The 24,249-nt window shown below is 39.0% G+C and overlaps 1 protein-coding gene and 1 long non-coding RNA gene across 5 annotated transcripts in view; one reads left to right on the top strand and one right to left on the bottom strand.

Moving 5' to 3' along the window:
• PRKN (parkin RBR E3 ubiquitin protein ligase) overlaps positions 1-24,249 on the top strand; it is a 1,378,177-nt gene that overhangs the window by 1,173,697 nt on the left and 180,231 nt on the right. For 3 of the 4 annotated variants that reach the window (XM_023223611.3, XM_023223614.3, XM_023223612.3), the window contains one exon: positions 11,653-11,802. In XM_023223611.3, the coding sequence (XP_023079379.1) occupies positions 11,653-11,802 (150 nt within the window). Of the gene's footprint in view, positions 1-11,652; positions 11,803-15,233; positions 15,563-24,249 lie in introns of those variants that run through there. The other variant, XM_023223613.1, reaches the window with a different exon arrangement.
• On the bottom strand, positions 1,746-10,302 carry LOC111550283. The gene is made up of 3 exons (XR_002733991.1): positions 10,147-10,302; positions 9,584-9,710; positions 1,746-2,024 (listed from the first exon to the last, which is right to left on the bottom strand). It is a non-coding gene; the product is annotated as an uncharacterized LOC111550283 (long non-coding RNA).

Here is a 24,249-nt window from a genome sequence, read left to right as displayed (position 1 = left end):
TGTCAGACCAGGAAGGAAGGTGGGCTTGGAGAGGCCCATGCTGGAGAAGAAATGTGGGGCCATTTAATTAGAAGTCTTGATGAAGTTGAAGAATTTAAACAATGTTCATACTTTAGCAAGAGATTTAGAAAGATAAGAGGTGATCATTGGAAAGAGACATATTTGGAATTGGAATTTCAGAGGTGGTACAATTTCTCAGGATGACAGGGCCTGGGGATGGATCCTGAGACTAGAAGGATGAAAAAAAGGTCAGCAGGATGAGAAGGTAAAACAGAAAGAATAGATTGATGGTGGCTTATTCATACAGGAGTGCAAGTCCCCAGAATAATGACAAGAATTGGAGAAAAAGTGAGAACAGCCTGAAACTGCAGTCTCCCAAGAATGAGGGGCTGCATCCAGGAGATCAGGGGGCAGCAGTGAGGAGGTGAGGGTGAAACATGGGTCTCAAAGGAGTGGTGTGTTTTGCAAGGGAGAGGAACCCAAGCATTTAGGGGTGTCGTTAAGGAGCCAGGGGACAACCAGCTTCACCTCTGGCCTTGAAGGATATGAACATGAAATGAAAAGCAGTCTTCACTTGAAAAGGTTGCAAGGGAGACGGATCAGTTTCAGTTAAGTCATTGTGGACAGGGAAGCCTTTCACAAGGCTGATTATACAGGGGAGTTAGTTTATCATAAACAGGAATTTCAGGGGATACAGGAAAAGGGCTCAGGAGAGAGGGAAGCATGGAAACTGGCTGATACTAGGAAACGTATGGACCCATGTGGGACTGAGAGTTTGGGTGATAAGAATGATGGGCAGCTTGAGCCTCTGAAGTGATGATGTGGGGCATGAGGGATGCATTGTGATGATCTTTGGAGGGACATAGGTGGACATCCAGAGCACCTGGCTGTTCTCACCTGTGCTCAGGTGTGCCTTGGCATTAAGGCAGCTTCTCAGTCTTCACCCCAAAAGGCCTCCTCAGTGTTAGAATCTTGTCCATTTCAAATAGTTATAAATATGAAGCCATCTAATACAATCCAGATGATTTTTAAAAATATTTTGGGTCATCCAAGTTCTAATTAGGTCATTAAATGCTCAGTGGAGCTAACCCATTTCACTGCCCCACCCGTAGCCTTACACAAAACTTCCAGACAAATGACATGTCACCCTTCCCTCAGAATCACCTAGAAACCATCGCAGTTGCTTCAGGACTGGACAAAGAGCTTCTAGAGGATGAGCAGAAGGAAGAGAGGGGAAAATACTGAATTCAGGGAAAGAAAAAGCCCAGGGAGCCAGGAAGGAGGATGGTGGCGGTGACTTGTGCCCCAGCTCCTTTCAAGGAAGGCAGAGGCAAAGCTCTTTATCCGAGGGACAAGGCTCTTGGATTTGCAGATTTAGGTGCTACCTAAAGCTGTTTCTCTGGGACGAGAACAAAGAGTGAAATAATTTACAGCCACAGACAACCCTGCTTTCTGCAGTGGACTCCATCAGGACAGGGCGCTTTGCCACCCTGTTTCCATAGTCTACAGGAGTCTCTGAAGTCACATCAGCTGTAGGAACTCTTGTGAGGAAAACAGCCTTTGTAGTCCTTCCCTTCCAGTGGGTGCTGCTCCGTGTCACACATGGAGAGGGGACAAGGAAGCCAGTTGGTTTGGATCTCTTTTTCCAGAAGATTCCACAACCACTAGAAGATGAGATGCTTTTTGGCATTGGATTACCTGAAATACCTGAAAAAAAAAAATCATAAATTGTACTTCCGGATATGGTCTGTTGCTCGTTTTTTTGTTTGATTGTTTATTGTTTTATTTTTTATTTTTTTAGGTCTTGTTTGATGTTGCCTCTTTGCATTTGATTTCAACCATCTTGATAGTTTTTTCTATGCAATTAACAAGGTCCAGCCCTTTCTTGAGCCAGTTCACTTCATCAGTAGCTGACAGGTGTCCAGGGATGAAGAAAACATTACTAGCAACAGAATAGAGAAGAAAAACAGCAGTGCCATGGGGGCCACCACTTAGACTGTCACAGATGCTCTCAGGCTAACTACCTGCAAATGAAAAATAAAAAGGAAGATGAAGATTACTGACAACCTAAGGAGTGCTTCTTTTTTGAAAAACATTTCTAATGCATATAGAAAATAGGACATTGTCCGCATAGCAAGGAGAAATGGCTAAATCATAAGCTGATGTTCCTCTATGATGTTATTTTAGTGTTTTTCATCCAAATAGGAAACTGTTTTTCATTAGTTTCTAAAAGATGATAGAGGAATAGTGAGCTGAATTTTATTTTATTTTTCTTGAGAAACTCTCACTCTATTTGTCCAAGCTACAGTGCAGTGGTGTGATCACAGCTCATGAAACCTTGAAATTCTAGGCGCAAATGATTCTCTCACCTCAGCCTCCTGAGTAGCTGGGACTACAGGTACATGCCACCATGCCCAGGTAATTTGTTTTTTTTAATTTTTTGTAGAAATGGGATCTTGCTATGTTGCCTAGGCTGGCCTCAAACTCCTGGTCTCAAACAATCCTCCCACCTCAGCCTCCCAAAATGCTGGGATTACAGGCATGAGTCACTGCACCTGACTGAATTTTTTTAAATAAAAGGGAATAAGAGAAAGAGGCAGCTGGGTATTGTGGAAAGCGTGGTCTTGAAAGTTTCAGCCTTAGTTCTAATACATCACTGTGGGTTTTCTGCCTGTGTGGATGTCAGCAAAAGATGGCACTTCTTTGTGGCATCCAAGGCTACATCCATCACTTCACAGAGTGGACAGAGAATTTACCAAGCAGCAAAGTGTTGGTGCTGTGGTTTGGTACACAGCAGTAGCTCAGTGAACAGAAGCCTGATCAGGACCCCTCTGCTCTAGGAGGGACTGAGGGAAAAGCCCGTGGAGGGAGTCCCGGAAGTGCTTTTGGCTGACATGTAACAAAAGCTAGAATTTATGGAGTGGTGTGGGGAAGGAAAGGAGACCCAAGAGCTGTACCCGAGAGCCCCCAAAAGGATACTCTGGGAAACACCATGACAGCACAAAATCAACCTCCTTAGCTTGGAGGACCTCAAAGGGGGCCACACAGCTCCTGGATGGCTGGCAAGCATTGACTCATTTTGACAGAACATTTGCCATTTCTCTCAGGCTTGAGTTTTACCTAGGATTCCTGTACTTCACATTTCTTGCAGATTTTAAAATTATATTTTCTTTTTCTATGAAAGCATGCAAATTAAGCGTCCTAGTGAAGCAGCCTGTCCCCTCCTACAGAGGAGAGGCCTTTTGGATGGTGTTTCAGTGGTGGGGGATGTTTATGCTTGGTTCCCCCATAGCCACACTTCTCAGGTGACCACCCATGTGCCTTTAATGTAGCCATGCAGCCAACAGTCAGCAAGAAAGGGGAAGTTCACTGGTCCTTCTGGGGCTTGAACTTGCAACCATTCCTTCATTATAGAACACTTTTCTACCCAAATGCGGGTATCCTAAATGCCTGCAGACCAACAAAATACAATATCTATTTCATTATACTCTCCCATGACCCTTTATTGAAATTCTTAAAACATGAGTTTATTGAAACTTCTATGAATTTTATGCTGTAAAATGAATAGTTTTTGTTCTTAAGAGAATCCATGAGCATACACATAAAGACTGAATAATTTCCTCCCAAAAGAAATAAAATAGAAAGTATAGCAGTGAGTCAAGATTCTACCTACATAATGCATACTAATGAAATGTATTTTTTGCTATAATCTGATAAAATACAGGAGAAAAACATTTATTGTTTTCCTTGGGTTCAGAGTAGTATTCTTTGTGAATATTTACATTTATTTTCAAATATTTTCACAAATATTGTACAATCAATTCAAAATTATTTTAGTTGTCTGTAGATTATTCACTTTATGAAAGCATATCTAGAACTATTTTTAATAATAACTTAAAACTGTCAATATAGTTTGACATGTAAATATCAGCGTATCTACACACATACAGACGCTCACTGTGCATTCCGTAGACAAAACATGCATGAGTGATTTTTTAGATCATTTCCACTTTTGAGCTCAGTTGAGGGTGGACTCTATATAAACCCAGTTCACATTATAAATTAATCACATTCCTCCAAGTTAGGCTGTTTATAAAATGCGATTCTATATTGATAAGTTAAAAAGCCCTTGGAACTAATACAAGAATATCAAAGGAACAGTGTTTATTCCTTTCCACCACTTGGGGTAGATTTATTAGTTCCTTTACCATTATCACACATATTTTATACTGAGGTACAGTATTCTGTGTTACTTAGTGCTAGTTTGTCACGACTCTCCATTAATGTACTTTCAACCTCGTCCCAGTAAGTGGTTAAAAGGATCTATGGAAACTGTGGATTGTATCTTGAAGGTAACTAAGTAAGGATCTTAGCTAATGATACATAATTACATGACTAAATTATTTCCTTAGTATATTAAGCTTTCTACAAATACTAGTACATTCTTTTTTCTAGCTCAGTGTTTTCTTATAAATGTCACAATGTTAATTTTGAAAACTAATACTTTCAGTAGGCATATTTCAGGTATTTCGTGTACTTTTTAATCAACAGAAATTCCCAGGCACATATGTTAAAATATTTGTCTTTCTTTGAAAAAGGAATTATATGCTCAAATGCTCTTGAGTTTGTCATAAACAGAATAAATACAATAATTTTTAATAAGTTCCCTGGCTAATGAATGGAAAGGGGGACATAATTTTTAAAATTCCATCAGCATTTGAGACCACTATGAATGTAGTCAACAAGAATTTCTAAATTGTTATTGGACTTTCTCCATAGATTAACTTCTTCCTAGATAAAAGCTATTGTCATAATAATAAAATTACCTAACTAAATTAAATAGACTAGGTGATTTGTTGTCAAATGAGAAAATGATCAATTACTTAAGAGCAACTTATTTAAAATAATTATGTAGGTAACATAATCTTGACTTACTGTTATTAATTTCCATTGCTGTTGATTATCTTATTAGAATTCTTTAATTAATTGTCACTAAATGGAGTTAGATTTTATTAATTTATAATTATTTACTGTCTACAAACTATTGACAAGATACTATGCCAAACTCAGGGCGTGTGGATGCACAAAAGGATAGAGGAATGAGTGCAAAAGTCTGTAATAAGGGTTTAAAGGGCTTGGAGTACTTTAGGTCTCATGCAGTCACCAGATTTACCCAGCCAAAGGCCCCTCTTAGGACAAAGCCCCACACTGAGAAGAAATTTGCTCAGAATAGAAAAGAAAAAAAGGAAAGAGAAAGTCTAGTTAAAAAGGGGTAACAGAGTTGTAAGACTGCAGAAAGGAAGCCCCCGTATTTTTGAACACAGCCCAAAACACCAGAAGAGAAAAGTCTACAGCTTTTCTGAATTCTACCTCTTTGTAAAATTGCAGGAGAACTAATTTCACATAAAACTGAGCAACAGCAAAGGAACAAGGTAAAACTCGAACAGAAAAGAAGCAAGGTTCAGTCCCATACAAGGTTATTAAAATGATGCAGTGAATGAAGAACAAAATAGCATCCTTATGAACAGTGGAAGAATGCCCCAAATCAGAGGAAAGCTGAAATAACCTTTTCAAACTGAACCAAGTTATTAGGAAATTACATAAATACATATAATAGATATTGTCTTAAAAGAAATAGAAAATAAAAAATGAAGAAAATTCTAAAAAACACAAATAAGAAAATTAAAAAGGGATTTTGAGATAAGCTGTTAGAATCAGAAGTGAGGTAAAGAAGATCCGATATATGTATACTAGGAATGACATAAGGAAAACATCAAAGCAACAGAACAAAGTGAATACTAAAAACTAAACTCAGTACAACTTTCCTGACACAGTATGCTTGTGAAAATTGATGCAAAAATGACCAGCACCAAGATATGTTCTAATAAAATTCCTGGATTCTAAAGAAATGAAAAAAATTCCTTGGGCATCTAGGCAAAAGAGGGCAATTAATTTAAAAAGGGGGAAAAAAACCAATGTTTTCAGGCTTATTCATAATACTTTATGCCAGAAGAACATGAAGTAAGAGATTTCAGATACTCAAGGGGGAAATATATATACAAGAATATATATACACATATACATATATACAATCCCTGTATGTATAATATATCGGGATTGTATATTCCTTATATGTACAATGTAAGAAACTATAATTCCATATAGTCCTTCTATGTGTAATATAAAGATTTTTATTCAGCCAAACTCATTATCAAGAATAAAAGCCCTAAATAAACTGTTACTATGGAAGAACTCTGTGAATATATTTCCCAGGAACTCTTCCTGAGGAATTTACTAGAGAACAAGATTCAAGCAATCAAAATTACTGGGGAAACATCAACCATCAACATAAGGACTGATGGTTGTGCCTGCATGCATGTGTGTGTGTGTGTGTGTGTGTGTGTGTGTGTAGAAGTAAGATAACATGAAGGCTAAGAGAAAGAGGGCATGGTTTGAAATGGCCACATGTGTTAGCAGTGTGGATACATTACAATTATTTTAAAGATTTTGTGGGAGAATGAGTAGAGCATATGAAAACATATTTGAAGTTTTTAGAAATCGTGGGCACAGTGATGGTTTTGTTATTCTGAAATTGTGTAATGTGAGAAAAAGCAAATGAGCAATTATGGAATATTGTAATTATGTCATCTTCTGTGTTCTTGAGAACCAGTGTGGAAGAAAGGGAGAAACAGATGTAAAATAGAAAATGTTAAGTAAAAACCTTGTAGTTCTGAGATACCTCTCCTTCAAAGTAAGAACTGAGAGGACTTAGAAATAATGACTAACTTAGGACCACTGAACATGCCTAGCACCCAATTTATGGTCTTGAAATTTTTAAGAAGCAATGCTTCTTTTAAAAGCTGGCAATTCTTGGTCTGGGGCAGGAAATGTACAAGATGAACCTGAGTAATTTTCCATAGCAGATAGTGAAGAAGGTATTAAGTGGTGTCAGGTTCATGTTATGGAAAGTCAACTTGATGGGATTACCATTGGCCAGGGATGAGATAGTTGTGCTTCAAGAAGGAAATCACTGCATTAGATTAAAACACAGTTAACACATAATATGTGTAAGTTTATGAGTTTATAAATGTTCATTGAAAAAGAAGAATCAAATATTTTAGCTTGCCTTTCCTATTCAAACAATACCACCAGGTAACCAACAGTAGAAGTATTCTAACTAATAAATGAAGGAATGTTTGAATTAAAATATCATTTTTCAATCCCAGTAAATTAATCTAGTTACTGAATGTTAATGACTGCTAAACATTTTGAAAAGAGAGAAAGACATTATAATCTTCCTGATAGAAGTACAAAACACCATCTATGAAGTAATATTACAGAGAGAGAGAAAGAAGGAAGAGGAGAAAGAGGAGGACAGAGGGATGGGGGGGGAAGGAAGGGAAGAGAGTGAAGGAGGAAGGAAAAAAGGAGGAAAAGAGAGGGGGTAGGCAGAGAGGAAATAAGGAAAGAAAGAAGCTGAATTAAATGAAGCCTACAGACCAATTATCAATTCAGAGGAAACAAATTATCAAGGTGCATTATAAACTGCAACACTGGGTACAATCAGCAAAATGAAGACTGGGAAACTCTATAGGTTACATGTCCTGCTTTCTTCAACAAATAAATTGCAAGGAGAAAAGACAGTGGAGGGTGATGGACTAAACAACACATCTTTAAAACAGACAAAATGAACTGTAGTGTTAGAAATGAACCTTGAGTGATAAAGAAAAACAAGAAAGTTGATGATAACTTTGGGAGGCTGAGGTGGGCAGATCACGAGGTCAGGAGATCGAGACCATCCTGGGCAACATGGTGAAAACTCATCTCTACCAAAAATACAAAAATTAGCCAGGCGTGGTGGCAGGTGCCTGTAGTCCCAGCTATCGGGAGGCTGGGGCAGGAGAATCACTTGAACCCAAGAGACAAAAGTTGCAGTGAGCTGAGATTGCACCACTGCACTCCAGCCTGGGTGACAGAGCAAGACTCCAACTCAAAAAAAAGAAAACAAAACAAACAGACAAACAAAAACTATGGTGTCTTTTAGGAAGGAGTGAAGTGTTATGATGAGAATAGATACACAGAGGGCTTTAGGAGGCCCTGGTAAAGTTCTGTGTCTTGGCCTGAACAGTGTTTAAAAAGTTGGTCACTTTACAATTCATTAAGCTTATTCTATGTGATATTTACAATTAAAAGTGTGGGGGTTTTTTGGGTTTTTGTTTGTTTGTTTGTTTGTTTTTCAATGTGGAAGGATTTGGATAGGTCAAGACAAAAAAGTAGGTTGAGCAGTTCAGTGGTGTAGAGATGAGGGAGGGGCTTGGCGGAAACTAAGATCATTCACAGTCGTATGTGGAAGGTGAATAGAGCTGAGGGAGAGGGGCTTGGCGGATCACCGTGACATCATTCACAGTCATATGCGGGAGGTGATTGAGAGATGTCCTGCTTCCTTTTACAATTCCGGCAAAACTCCAACCAAACTTAAATCCAGCTTTCTTTCTACTTTGCCTTTGCAGCTCAGTGTTTGTGCAGAGAAACAGAAGACTCTGCTCACAAGTTTTCCTTTAAATTCATCATCTCTGACCTCAGGGGGCCTGGGTGCTGCTCAGCAGTGATACCAACTGCCTCCACCCTCCCCTTCCTTCATCACTCATACCTTTCTTCTTCCTCAAATCCCAGTACCCCCTCCACCTTTCTGCACCTGGTCCTAAGCACTCAGCCAGGCCTCCTTTTCCTAAGGATGTCTGCCTTCCCTCTGAAGGCCAACGCTCCACACATCCTTTAGATCCCCTCCTCCAACCTACACAAGGACAGAGCTCTTTCTCTGTCCTAAACTGTCCATCTGTGCTTCTCGTCTCAGTCCTGCCTTCAGCATAGTATCATATCATTATTTCTCCATTTTCAAAACTCCTTTACAACCCCAGAGTCCTATCCAATGGCCATCCCCATCTCTGCTCCCTTTTTCAGGCAAACTCCTTTAAAAGAGTGTCCATTCTCACTTCTTTGAATTTCTCTCCTCCGAGTCTTTCTGGACTCCACTCCAAAGACTTTTGGCTCCATGACTCCACTAAATGATTCTTGTCAAGACCGCGATGGCAGCCACACACCCAACTCCAACCACAGCTCATCTGGCAGCCTCCTTGAGATGTGTTCCCTTGGCTTTCGGGACACCTGAGTCCTCCTCAGTTTTCACCTGCCTCATAGGCTACTGCTCCTCAGTCTCCTTTGCTGGTGTTTTCTCACCTTCCCTGCAGAGGTTGGATAATCACATCTAACCTCATAACACGGTCAGAGTGTCATAGATCTAACCTGGTGTCGAGCTTTACGAATAATTTCAAGGATGCAGGTAATCCTGAGACTCAGGCAGGACCTGGGGACGTTCAGGTCGCCTCCTCAGGTCCTTCCTTGGCATGTGGGGCTGTGCTCTAGGCAAGGTTTATGTGTGAAGCTTCTAAGAAATCTATGGAGTAATCACTCACACGCAATCTCTCAATTACATAAACTGTCTCATCATTCATTACTTGATGAAATATCGTCATTGTATCCTCTGATAATTGCACAGCTTATGACACTATCTAGAGAGCCTTACCCCATAAATTCAGAGATTCTAGTTCATTTGCCATCCAAACTCTTAGACCTCTTTTCTAGTAAATGTGCTGTATGTGTATGCCATTCACATGTTTACAAGGAGGCCAGGTCATCTTTTTCCTTCTTTCCTGGGGACAGAAGAATGAGAAAATGGATTAGAGGCTCATGCTAATAACTTCAAAATTTGTATTTGGGACCCATGCCTTTCCCCTAAACTACACTTATTTATTCAATTAGCTACTGAAAATTTTAACATTGCTGTGTAACAGCTGATCAAACTGAACATGAGCACAATAGAAATAATGATTTCATACCTCAACTCCCTACACACACACACACACACACACACACACGCACACATACACACACACGCACACACATACCCCTTTCTTCTTCCACAGTTGTCCCAAACCACCACCTGCCTCCTGTCTTCTCAGGAAACAGGGAAATACACTACACTCATATTTGACTCCTCTTTTTCTCTCACACCATGAATCCATCCTAAATAGATATTCTGCAATTTCTCCCTTTAATTTATACCCAGAATTCAAATGCTGATCCTACCTCCGCACTACCTTCCCGGGTCAAGCCAGTGCCATCTCTTGCATAGATGTTGACATAAGCTCCTGCGGGCTTCTCTGCTTCCTGCCTACACCCTGGCCCCCAGAGGGCACGCCGAACATAGCAGCCAGGTGGATGTCTTTAAAATACTAGTCAAATTATGTCATACCTCAGCTCAGACTTCTGCAGTGGTTCTGGTATCTTCCAGAATAACAGCCAGAGTTCTGAAAGCAGCTATCAGGGAACTGCACATTCTAGATCCTCCCAAACTCTCCAACTTCACCTTCTGTTTTTTCCCTCCTTGTTCACTCTGCCTCCACCCCACTGCCCACCTCGCTGTACCCTGAACAGCCAACCACATCAGCACACTGGGGCTCTGCCCCCTTACAGTGTTATCTGCTTGTCCAGAATGCTTATTCCGCCAGGGATCCGTGTGACTTGCATTTCTAATCTCCTTCAGACATTTGCTTAAAGGCACCTGCTTTGTAAGGCTCTCTAATCACCTCTTTAAAATTGAGATCTTCACCTTCTTTGGAATCTCCCTCTTCCCTGTTGATTTTTCTCTTCCTCACTTAGCACCACTGGAAATAGACATTCTAACCTCCCGGTATTGACTGTTACAGTGCTGTGGGTGAAGGTGGAGAAGTCTATTCATTCACTGCTGTATCCCCAGCACCTCAGTAGAGTCTGGAATGCGGTAGGCTCTCAATAAATGTTGCATTATTTGATTAATCATTGAGCAAACCTATTTGACTTGATCTGAGTTTATATTACAAAAAGATCAAAAATGTAGGGCTGCCGCAAAGAAGACCTTGAAAATGGTCTGATGAGGTTTGGAATTTATTTGTAGGCTGAAGAAAGCATTAAAGGAAACTGAGCAAAACAGTAACAGGAAGAAATGATGTCAGGGACACAGGAAATCATGCTTTAAAAATAAGAGTAATGATAAAGGGAAAATGTGATTCTTTAACATCAGTCTTCTTCTAGCTCATTGATATTGAGTGGGCTGCCAACAATTATGAGGTGGAATGCTGGGCCGATTTTCAAAATAATTATACAACCTTGTTGAATTTCAAACAGAGGCATGAAAATATCTTGCTTTATAAGATTGATAATGACGTATTATAAGTGTTCATCATTTAATGCATAAATATGTTCCTTAAAACATATGTGAAATAAGATTGTTGAAATATATGTTGGTAGAAGCAATCTTATAAAATACAAAGCTTTGGAATATCTATTTTCTGAAGACAAAAAGGCAAAGAGTAAATTCACTTATATATCTTGCCAGTTGAGTTTGATAGAGTTTTTCTACATTGAACCATATTTATCCTCCTCTATCAACCCCCTGGCCCTCTCCCTCCCCCTACACACACACACACACACACACACATGCATTATTTTACTGAAACTGGTTAAGCAAGAAATCGCATACGCTGTCAGCTCCTACCCCTTTGGCTGAAATAAACAGTCAGTTGGAAAGCTCACTCTGCTTTTTGGGTTTCGCAGTACAACCGATACCAGCAGTATGGTGCAGAGGAGTGTGTCCTGCAGATGGGTGGCGTGTTATGCCCCCGCCCTGGCTGTGGAGCGGGGCTGCTGCCGGAGCCTGACCAGAGGAAAGTCACCTGCGAAGGCGGCAACGGCCTGGGCTGTGGGGTGAGTACTGCCCGCACCCCTGGGGCGGTGTGTTCCTGTCCTTGTTTGCTTTTGCGCATGGGCTGGGATTATATTTTTATTTTATTTTCATTTTCCCTTTGGACTCAGACATCTTTGAACTTATGTATAAGAAAATAGATTTTAAATTCCTTTATAGGACTCCAGATTGGAATATGTATGTATTTATTTTGGGGAAAAGAGTTGTATTAAGATTTTCTGCTCTGGTTGCTTATGGAAGTATTTACTTTAAGATGCTGTGAGCCACTAGGCCAGACTTTTAAACTTTTCTCCCAGCACTCAACTGATCCAGAGCAAAAATGTATTCTTTCTTCAGAGTTGCCTTTAAGTAGACAGGAGTGAAGGAGAAAGAATTCTCCATCAGTGACGTCTTAGTGACATTGTTTGCCTAAGTGTTTCAAGAAATAAAATGAAGGTTAATGTGGCAAATTTGAAATGTTATTGTGTCATAAAAATCATTTTAAACAGAGATGAACAAAACTAACGGTGTCTCTTATGGAAGCAGAATAGGAAACGTGGAAAATGTTTGTTCTAAGAGGTCAAACCATGTGACCTGGCTGGCTTTTCGAATGAATCTATGGCTGCAAGCTGATGGCTCAAGGGGGAAAGAAGCATAACTCAAACACAAAAAGGCTTACTTAAATTATAGGTTAAAATGACAAATGAATGATAATCCTGATATTAAATTTCATGCAGCCTGGAAGAGTAAGAAAGTGTATGTGCATATAAAAGTCTATTGAATTTTGATGGGAAACGTTTCTTTTAAAATTGCAACTTCATGAGGAGTTTTGTGCAAGAAGGAGCATAGATAGCAGAGGTATATTTGCCAGGCCTGATTTGGGGCCGAGTGCTATAAGTCATCTAGAAATAAATTAGCATTCATTCCCCTTAGTAAAGCTTCCTGTGTGTCATGCAGCGGGGCTCACAAAACCCTGGGTTGAACAATGGAGTAGAGGAAGTGGAAGTTGAAAAATAATGAGATGCCATGGTGCCTAAGTGGAAAGATATACCTCTGGATTCATAATCGTGATTGCATTCAAATGAAAACTCAAGTGATGTTTACTCTCCCTGGAGATGATGGAAATCAGGACACACTCTCCAGTCTTAGCCATCATCATGTGCTGAATTATCTGCACTGATTGTGTGTGGCCTCAGCAGGTTGCCAACCTCTGGGATCAGAATGCTAGCAGAATGCTAGCATCTTTTAAAATGAGCTTTTAACGAATTGTTTTTAACTACTGGCTAAATTGTGTGCTTCTGCCTGCTCATTGCCTACTGTGGTTCCATCCTCTAAAGCTGGATTTTAAGATTGTAACTTTCCTTAGGAGGTAGAGAATTCCGCTGGCCAATCTTTTGCATTTGGTTGTTGACCTTGCTTTAAGAATGTTGAAGGGTTTATGTAATGCAAAATCTTGAATATCTTTATGTTCCCTTTGTTATACAAGTAAATTGTAAGTAAATAACATACATATATGAGCTCCAAATCATGGCAAATTATTTTAGAAGTGAATCAAAATGCTGTAATATATTTGGATTAAAGGAGTTTGCAGGCACACTTGACTTAAAGGAGGATAGCTATGTTCTCAAGGTTTCTTTGTCCTTTGGCAATTCTAGGTAATGTATTCTTACTTTATTTTAATTTGTTTTGATGTGTTGGTTTTGGAGGTGTGTTTGCTGGATTGTGTATTAATTATCTATGACTGCATAGCCACTCCAAATTCTAACAATTTAACATAATAGAAATATATCATCTCACAGAGGTTCTGAGGGTCGGGAATCACCCGTGAGTGGCTTCACTGGGTAGTTCTGGCTCAGGGTTCCTTCTGAGTTTGCCATTTAGCTGGGTTGCAGTTATCTAGAGGCTTAACTGGGGCTGGAAGATTCACTTCCAAGGTGGCTCATGCACATGACTGTTGGCAAAAAAAGTCCTCAGTTCCTCACCGGCTGTTGTCAGAAGGTCACTGTTCCTTACCACGTGGCCCTTGTCTTAGGCTGTTTGTCCCCATGAAGGCAGCTGGCTTCCCCCAGAGCAGGCAGTCCAAAAGAGAGAACAGGGAGAGGAAAACACAGTGCCTTGTAGAACCAAATCTCCAAAGCTGCACCCGTCACTCTCATGTTATTCATTAGAAGTGAGATACTGGACCGAGCTCACTCTCAAAGGAAAGGGAGTTGGGCTCCATCTTAAAGAGGGTCAAAGAATTTATGGACATATTTTAAACCACCACAGTTTGCAATCTGAAGAAGCTGAAAAAAGAGCAGAAAAGTGATTTTCTAAAGGATGCACTGAACTGTATGCCTTCCTTTCCCTCCTTCCCTTTTTGCCCCAGTCTCCATATTCTTTTGCAAGCTTATGTCCATTTCCATTGCTTTGGCTTCTCAGCAGAGACAAATTGACCCCATCATTGCCCTTTGTCTTCACATCCCAAACTTTCACTGAAGGATATTCACCTAACTTGAATGCTAAAGGAATTCCACAGTGATCAAAAAAGGAGATTGCGCTGAATGTGTGAAGTTCAAACTCTGGCTTCACAAACTACTAGTGGTCTTCATCTTTCTCAGTTTCCTTATCTCTAAAATAGGATATATATGAGCAACTCTGTATAAGACTATTGTGAATACTAAATGAGATAATAAGTGTGAAATACATAGAATAGTTGCTGGCATAGAGTAAGTGCAGATTTATTTAATATTTAATCAAAAGCTTAATGAATATTTATCCAAAGCTCACCCAAAAGATGCAACATTCAAGGAAGATTGCTTATGTGGCATTCATTGGATATACTCTTCCAAATAGTCTAGAATCAAGGATGTAGCCAGATTTACAGCAGGAAATTGGGCACCTAGACCTTACTATTTTTAGCCTTCAAATAATTGCTTTTCCTAAATACTACTTTGCCATGATACCATTTGTTTATAGTGTGATTGTTACACAGGAAATGTGATGCTTGTGGTTCAGGACATGCCAACAGACTTCTCCACAAGGAACCATGCTGACTATTCAAGTCTGATTTGAATACCAAGCACACTTATGCTTGTCCTGAGGAAAGTTGCCTTTAAGGATGTTAAACCAACTGATAAGGTTTGCCTCTGAAGGTTGACTGCTAGAAAATCTAAAGCTACATCTGTGGGCTCTGGATAGCATATAGAGAGGTCATAAATACAATGGATTTGGAAACTGGTTTCCTGGCTTTACTTGTTTCCTTCTTTCTCTTCCCCTTTTCCTGATGCATGTTGTTTTGCTGTGGTTTGTACATCCTTGTAAGCTGTTCATCTTTTATGGGTTTAAGGAGTATAATGGAAAGCCATTGTCTGGAAGAAATTGTGGTTAGATTATGTCATTTCAGAAGTAGAACATGGCCCAATACGTAAAAGTTAGAAGAAGATGAATCTCCTTTTTCTCTTTGCTCTAACAGTATGGACAACGAAGAACAAAATAAGCTGCCTCGGGGAGAAGTGAATGTCTCATTCAATACATCGTTCAAGGAAAAGTCATTGGTAGCAAAGCTGTAGAAGGATTATAGAGTTCTAGATGTGCAAAAAGCCCTAGACATCATTAACTCCAGTGATTCTCCATGTGGTTCACAGATTTATTGTGAGATGCCTGTGAATTCACCCGTGCTTAATGTTTTTCCTTCAACTATCAAGATTGAAAAAGTACAACTCTTACTATGTGGGTATTCAAGAAATGTTTGCTGTTACCAAAAAAAAAAAAATCATGTGTAAAAAAAGTTGAAACCCAAATTCTCTGCCATTTGTGAGATTTAAAATTTTTTGGAACTAGACACCCCATGTGTTGAGCCCTAGGCTCCAGAGGATTCAAATCTTCTGGCCGTTTCACCCACCACCGTGTGCCTGGGTGGTCTTCCACAAAGCAGTGGTTTCTATTGTATATCCTTTCCATCTGAAGACTTCTGTGTCTTTAGTTGAACTTTGGTAAAATAGGTGCTATAGTTAGTATTTATGAGTCTTTTGTTCACACATATGGGAATGTCCATTGGAAAATCAGATTCCAGACACTTTGCTCTACTGTGTCACAGGCTTATCTGTTCCCTCAGGAGCAATGTACCTTAACTAATAAATGAAGACAGGGATTTCCATTTAAATGATGATGTCAGTCCACCTAGGAAAGGCCTGATAAATGTGGGATGGATCCAGCAAATTTATTACCAGTATAAAGAATTATTTGAAAGTATCACCTCCCAGGATTCAAGCTGCAGTGTTACACTGGTTTCCTGTGTTTATATTCCTGTCCTAAGCCTTTTCATTCTTCTTGGTAAATCATGTATTTGATGTTTAACATTCATCGAATATATGAATGAATGAATGAATGAATGAATAGAATAAATGATTGCATGAATCTTAATAATCTAGGAGTAATATCAATAAACTATTACTTTTATTTTCCAATATTAATCATCATTTATCCCAGTATTAGAACTGCTTACCTTGCCCCAACAAAGACCTCTTTGAAAAATATTTAAGCACCTTTATATACTTATACAATATACAGTGTTGTAATAGCACACATAGTATATAATTCAGAAAACCAAAATAACACTATGTTCAGGGATCCACAAAAAGTCCATTTGAAACCTGAAAGTATTGCAGAATTTACAGAATTGATGCGCTCTATCAAAGGCTACATACAAGGCCAAGTAAAGAGTACCTTCTGATATGTAAAATGTGCTACCCTTGGGAGCACTGAGATTTTGGTTTTGACTCAGCACAGAATATTTGTACATAGATAGAACGCAACAGAGAATGTATTTTGGTATCAAATACTAGTCTAGCCTCACTCTACTAACCCTAGATCCTACTTTTACTACTGCTCATAAAAAAAATTAATTGATTTCCTGAAGAATTCACGTTATGCATTATTCTTTTTTTCTGGCCTTATTGCTAGTCATCACAACTATCTCACAAACTTTTATGACTCTGATGCAAAATGTTGACGTGTTTAGTACTGGAAAACAGCAACAAAATATGGAATACATTATACTCACTGACCCGGGAATGCAGAAAGCTATGGCAATCAGACCTTCTGAGTTATCTGTAAATAAAACATCTTTATCTTATTTGGTGTTGTCTCAGAGTATTATATGTCTGGGAGATAATTTATTAAAATAATGCTTCAAGTTGGATGAGGAATTTTCTGTTTTTAATTAGAAATCCAGAAACAAAATTTAGCAACTGCTGAAAAATACACATTTAAATGAAAAGAGAATTTCAAAAACCTTATTAGTGACCATAAGTTAAGGAAATGCGATGAATTTCTTAAGTCCTCTAACAGTCACTCTCTCCTTAAACAAACACCGTGCTGTGTTGTTCAGAGGCAGATTTATCAGGGACCTAATGAGGCCTTCGCCTGGGGCTTCTCGCTTGCATGGGTCCTTTCCAAAGCCTCTTGCCATGTTCACTTTCTTGCATTGATTTTCTTAAAAAGAATTTCAAAAATTATAAAAATGAAGTTGTAAAGCCTCCCTCAAATGTGGTTCTAGGCCTGTGCAAGTATGGGATATGACCTACTTCGTGCAAAGAAATGTGTATATGTTTTTGGTTAAACTTGTTATTTTGAACGACTTATAACAACAGCGTTGAAATATTGTTGGAGGTTTTAGTGAAATGAGAGTCTGAACCTCATTTTCAGCCTTTAAGTAGGAAAGGAGTCTATGAAGATAAATTATGATGATACCTACCTTTTTACTCAAAGATTTAACTAATTATTGAGTTTAAACTCCAAATTAACACAAATAGATATCAAGCTGTTTTTTCAATAGGTGGAGCTTGGAAAGAGAAAACGTGTAGATGATCAATATTTAATAATAAAAGGAAAAAAGAAAATGGTTACTTTTCTTATTCTTTAAGCCAATTTTAATTTATTTTTGTAAAAATATGTAATTTAATTAAATTATGCTTAGGTATTTTTTAAACCATATTGAGATTTTTTAAGACTAGAGATTAAAATCTAGTCTCCAAATGTATGTGGTTTACATCATGATGTTTTCAGGGAGACACCAGAAAGAACAGGTGTTTCTCAGGATGACTAACTGTGGGTTCATGAGGCTTCACTCCAGCTGTCCCCATGCAAGTTTGCCTCAACCGCCTGGACACTCCAGCACGTAGAGAGTGGAATCAAATCTTGTTGGTACTTTAGGCTTTGATATACAAGATGTTCTTCATCAAAGAGCATTTTTAAAAAGAAAGTCGATGTTATGAAATGTCAAAAAATATGCATTCCATGTTTATTTGACATATGTCCAAAAATCTAATTTAAACTCTAAGATCAGCTCATTTGCAGATTGGAAATAAGTCTCGCTAGACTTTCTGCCTGTGAGACAGCTTGAAGTGGAAAGATAGAAAGCTTCGGAGAGTATTTATTTTAGTTAAAGAAACTGTTCACAAATGTACAAACAAGTTCTGCATACCATTCCTCTGGAAAGCATCTATCAGTTGGCAGACATTCCTAGAAAGTGTTCTGTGATTTTGAGGTACAGTTGATCTTTGATGAGCAACTGGGAGTTGAGGGGTGCCAAGCCTTCCTGCAACCAAAAGTCAGCAGATAGCTTAAACTCAACTACAACTGGCCACTGTTGACGGGAAGCCTTATCAATAATATAAATGGCTAATGAGCAGGAATTTGTATGTCACATGTATTATAACTATATTCTTACGATAAAATAAGCTAGAGAAAAGAAAACGTTATTAAGAAAGTCATAAGGAAGAGAAAATGTATTTTCTATTTATTAAATGGAAGTAGATCATCATAAAGGTCTTCACCCTCATCGTCTTCATGTTGAGTAGGCTAAGGAGGAAGAGGAAGGGGTGGTCTTGCTGTTACAGAGGTGACCGAGGCAGAAGAAAATCAACATATAAGTGGACTTACATTCTAACGCATGTTGTTCAAGGCTCAGCTGCATATAGAAAAGTGTATTTTTTTTAACCCAACACAGACCACTAGCCATTCTCATTGTCTTTAACCAGTTTTTGTTGAGATAAAAGTAAATATGAAATAATTATACTCTTTTTTTTTTTCTTTTGAAGACAGAGTCTCGCTGTGTCACCTAGGCTGGAGTACAATGGCACCATCTCAACTCACTGCCACTTCCACCTCCCAGGTTCAAGCGATTCTCCTGCCTCAGCCTCCCGAGTAGCTGGGATTACAGGCACCTGCCACTACGCCCAGCTAATTTTTGTATTTTTAGTAAAGACAGGGTTTCACTATGTTAGTCAGGCTGTTCTCGAACTCCTGACCTCAGGCAATCTACTTGCCCCAGCCTCCCAAAGGGCTGGGATTACAGGCGTGAGCCACCGCACCTGGCCAATAATTATACTCTTTCAAAATCGTAAGATCCATCTTTTTGAATAATGTGTTAGAAAATCAGTTTTGTGGTAAATCTATTGGAAAACACTTCTTTAGCTTTACAAGCTGCAGAGAGCTCAGAACAGTCCTGAAAACAGGCTTCTTGTGAAGATCACATTGTTTCTGTGCATTTATTTTGGTCATGCTCTGACTCTGTATAGGGCTGCGTGTCTAACATGGCAGCCTTTAGCCACATATGGCTATTTAAAAGTAAGTATAATTAAAAAGTCAGTTCCTCAGTGACAGTAACCACATTCCAAGCACTCATATATGACAAGTGGCTACTGTATTGAACAGTGCAGATACAGCCCATTTTCATCACTGCAGAAAGTTCTATTGGACAGTTCTGGTCTGGAAAAAGGCCGGGACGTCTGTCCAAGGAGTAACATTTGCAAACTCAAGGTTTCCTGTGTTTTCAACATCAGCACTTTGAGCTATTCAGCTGTAGTTGAGGGGGAAAAAAAAACTTTACCAAAATACAGCAAATTCTTGACTCTAAAAATATAAAGCAGCATTTTCCAGAGTAGGGGTCATGCAATCCAGGTTCCAACAGATGTTGCCAGGACCATGGCAGGAGTTGGGGTACAGAGAGATGGAGCAGAGATCTACAATCCAATAGTTGGAGGCACTGGGTAAGCCAGATTAAACCAATTTCTTTCCTACAGGACTTAAAGCTTTCAATATGCAAACACGCATTGCTTGAACAAGCAGAACATCACACTCAGCATTTCCGCAACTCTATAGAGCAAGAACTACCTTTTGTGTGGTACATTTTGTAAGACAGGTGTTTTATGAAGCTACTTGGGATTCAGATGGCTTGCTTTATTTTTTTAATGCATAGCGCTGAGTTGCATACTGCTAGTCACAATGAGAAGGTGATACCCAAAAATCAGAGCCATTAGGCCCACAATAGTTCTTTTTTGTAGAGAACTAATGAAAGCATGACTTTTAAAATTATATGGTATATTTGGCTCAAATGTATTTTTGAGACAACAATATATTTTTACAGTAAAATCTTTTTCTTTCTAATACTGCCATTGATATATATTTTTATGGATTTAAGATCAATTAGAGAAGATGGGATGAAATTTTGTGATCATGTGTGCTTAGTAACTCTCCTTCCAAGGATCCCTATTAAATGAGCATGAGAATAACTTATATAACAATAAATGATAAATAAAATATTTTCATAGGGCAAGTGTCACCATGTGTCAATCTCATAAAATGTTAACTGCATGGGGCATTATGATAATAACAAAAAAAAGACATGTAGATGTGTTTTTATTTTCCATGTGTGAAGAAGTGCTTCTGCAAACAGCGAGAACAATATCCTAAGGAGGTAGTGCTTGGGTCCAGCTCAGCTGGGGCAGATCTGGGGGCAGCTTGCATCTCCCTAAACCCCAGCATTCTGAATGGTGATCTTGCCCTTTCCAGCACTATTTTGTAGTAGATAAAAATATGGAAACGATCAACTTTTCCATAGTATTACAGCAGCTAAGTATGTTCTTGACATAATTATACAGCAGAATACAATACTCTATTACGAGGAGTGAGGTCAATCGGTGTCCTGATACAGAACCACTTTTAATACGCAGAATGAACTAAAGACAGCATGAAAAGGGGACCCATGCACATGAGTGTGTAAGATTTTTTCTGGAAAGAAGCAAAGACAGCCCGGGAACAGTGGCTGCCTTTGGGTAGAGGAAGTGATGATGTGAGGGAGGAAGCTTTTTTTTTTCAGTTTATAACCTTCTAGAATGTTTGAGGTTTCTGAACACGTAGATTGATGGTTACTTTTTTATAACATGAGGGACTGAGTTTATGAATTACTTTTTTCTTAATTAAACTTAGTAATGTTACATGTTAAAAATAAAAGTAATGTGACCGATAATTAAATTAGGTAGAATTTTACACCTTTTTAGACATAATGTTTCTTTGAGGTTAGACTAGGGAGAAGGCGGCCAAGAATGCCTGCTTCTTTCTCTAATCAAAGTCGCCTGTTACTCTCTTTCAGATAGATAATATATTGTTCCTGACACACATCACATTTTTCTTCACAAAGCCATGTTGGTTATTGACCAGAGTTAAAGGACAGTCTGGGAATTTGATGCCAAGTGGTTTTTTCCCAATTCCTCTCAAGGTATTAGTGCTAAACCGGCAGGGCTGTAATTTGGAGGAAGTCTGTGTTCGCTCTTCCTGTGGCCACCTCCCCATGTGGATGCACCCAGTCCACTTGCAGAATGTGACGTATCCCTAAATAATTCTTACACATTATCAAATGCAAGCTTTTGATTGTGTCCTTCTTAGAATTTGAGGCCAGCCGCGGTGTAATCCCAGCACTTTGGGAGGCTAAGGCGGGCAGATCACAAGGTCAGGAGATCGAGATCATCCTGGCTAACATGGTGAAACCCCGTCTCTAATAAAAATATGAAAAATTAGCTGGGTGTGGTGGCGGGCGCCTGTAGTCCCAGCTACTCGGGAGGCTGAGGCAGGAGAATGGCGTAAACCCGGGAGGCGGAGCTTGCAGTGAGCTGAGATCCGGCCACTGCGCTCCAGCCTGGGTGACAGAGCTAGACTCCATCTAAAAAAAAAAAGAACTTGAAGCATTGTTCTTTTTGTGTACACACCTGCATTTTGACATGCCCTGATTATTTGAAGGAAATAGAAGAAATAGTCCAGTGAACTTGTAAGTTAGTCATTTGCATCAGAAATAAGATGGAATTTTATTTGCTGGAGTTTTAAAGAATGTAGAGCTTGGAATGGATGTGTCCTAAAAGAGAAATTTCCCAGTGATTAATCAACCTTGTTTAGACCATTCATTTAAATGGTTTTACATGTAAATAGGAAGTACATAGAAAAGTTATGTATTCAGAAGATAGCTGCTATTTGGAACGAAAGAAATCTAAATCAAAGTAGACTTCTCAAAAACTCTTTTATGTGGTGACATGGCTGGGCTTTGTATAAGCAGTATTGTATTGCTGTAAAGCTCAGAAGCTGCTTAATCAATAAGAAAAGTTGAAGTAGAAAGATAGGATTAAAGAGATAAGATCTTTGTTAGACTAAATCTATTGACCCAGAACTTCCTGTAATGGGATGGATGGGAACTGTTTCACCTTGTTAATGTAACAGAGGTTTTCCATCTCAAAATTGCTGTGTGGAGACTATGTCACTGTGTCTATTTTTAGTTTCTTGGTCTGAAGAAACCACAGATTGTTTTTGCAAGACCTCAGAAAAGCACAAAACTTCCATTGTAAACACGATTTAGATAAAACACTTACTGGGTATGCTTTTAATATTCTGAGCATCATGTTAAACATCATTGATGTATAATCAGAAATCTGCAGGGACACAAGCTACGTCGGAATGTGAATAAAATAGCCAGCGTGAAACCAACTCTATAGGCTATTTACCTTCCCTGTACAAACAGAACTGCTTGCTGATAGAGCGTGACCCCCAGCACCTGGCTGTCAGCCAGCAGGGGCAAGTTTCTGTCAGGTCATAGTTAGAATCTGTGTGTGCACAGCAGACAGACTGTAGACTAAAATGTCAGTTTCCCTCCTGACGTCAATCTCCCGCTTTCTCTTGCTAACAGAACATATTTTTTTCTTTTTTTCAAGTGTGCACCGCTTTGGGAAATGACCTCATTTTCCAGGTCAGTAGTGAGTTCTGAGTAGTCTAAACCAGTCTTGCTAAGCCTGTGACCCTTACTAGTGATCAGGTTTGAGAAGATCCAGGCCCTTCTAGAGTTCATTGCACTACTGAGTGCATCAGCTCTGAAGCCACTCCATTGTTGGACTGCGTGTTATGGGATATGATACATTTCCTTTCTATTTAAGCCAGTTAAATTGGAGCTTTCTGTTTCTCCAATCAAAATCTCTTAATGGGCACACAGGCATTTATTTCTCTTAATAATGACCAAAGGAATTAATTTACTAAGGACTTTGGGCAGATATTGGGGAAAAAAAATTATTATTTGATCAGAGCTTTTTAGTAGCAAACAAAATCACCTCCAGACTATTATATTCCATAATATTTTTGTGTCCACTGTAATGGTAATCAACAATTTAAAAAAATATTTTTGTTCTTCTCTGGCTAAATGGATTGTGGTAGCCTCCTTTATATTATTCTGACACTAGTTCCATGGGGTGTGGCCAATTCCTAGGGCTGCAGTGACATAAGTGGATGGGAGTTGATTTCTCTCTCTCATAAAATTATGTCTGGAGCTGGGATGCTCCACTCCACCAAGCCTTTAGTTGCCTTCATCTACATGGTGTAAGGTGGCTCAGCCCCAGGTCCACATTTCAACCAGAAACAAAGGGGAAAGAGAAGAGGACATTCCCAGTCTCTTTAAAGGTCAAATCTGGAAGTAGCACACAACATTGTACTCATATTCTGACAGAGAAAAGTTACTTGTGAGGCTACGTGGCCAGCCCCCAAAGCAGTTGGTAAATATCTTTATTCTGGGTGCGATGTGCCCAACTAGAAACTGTTCCTAAGAAGAAAAGGGCGAATGGATGATGAGCAGACAAATGTCAGTCTCTGCCTCATCTGGTGTCTTTTCTGTCTCCTTTTATCATTACTCAAATACCATTCACTTGCCTTCAGTCTCAGAGTTTCATATTTTCATGCAGGAAAAGAAAAAAGTCTTCTGGCAAGAAGCTATTTCTTTTTTATTTTTAACAGAATTGAGTATTTCCTTGGTGATCTTTTTTTTAACAATATATATTTTTCACTTTCTATATTCCCAGGCATGAGAAATTAGACATCTAACTCTCAATAATACCCATAAAATTGTATTCACCCCTTCTATTAAAAGGTGTTGCCACAATAACCTTCTGAAGTTGTGCAGATAAATAGAGTTCGCATTCAGTATTGCCATAAACTGAAAGCAGAGGCACAATTCTAGAAAATTCTCTAGTTGGATTGATGTTTACACCTGCTGATTATTTTGTTCTCATGTCACATACAAAGGCACTACTAAACCATGTAGAACCACATGTCCCACAGACTAAAGCTTTTGGAGTTACAAATTGAATATGATATTTCACGTAGCACTTAGAGTAATATCA

This window comes from Piliocolobus tephrosceles, chromosome 5 (genome assembly GCF_002776525.5).
Source record: "Piliocolobus tephrosceles isolate RC106 chromosome 5, ASM277652v3, whole genome shotgun sequence".
Lineage (NCBI taxonomy): Eukaryota > Metazoa > Chordata > Mammalia > Primates > Cercopithecidae > Piliocolobus > Piliocolobus tephrosceles.
Note: the sequence above shows the minus strand (reverse complement) of the source record. Positions and strands in the feature narration are given on the sequence as shown.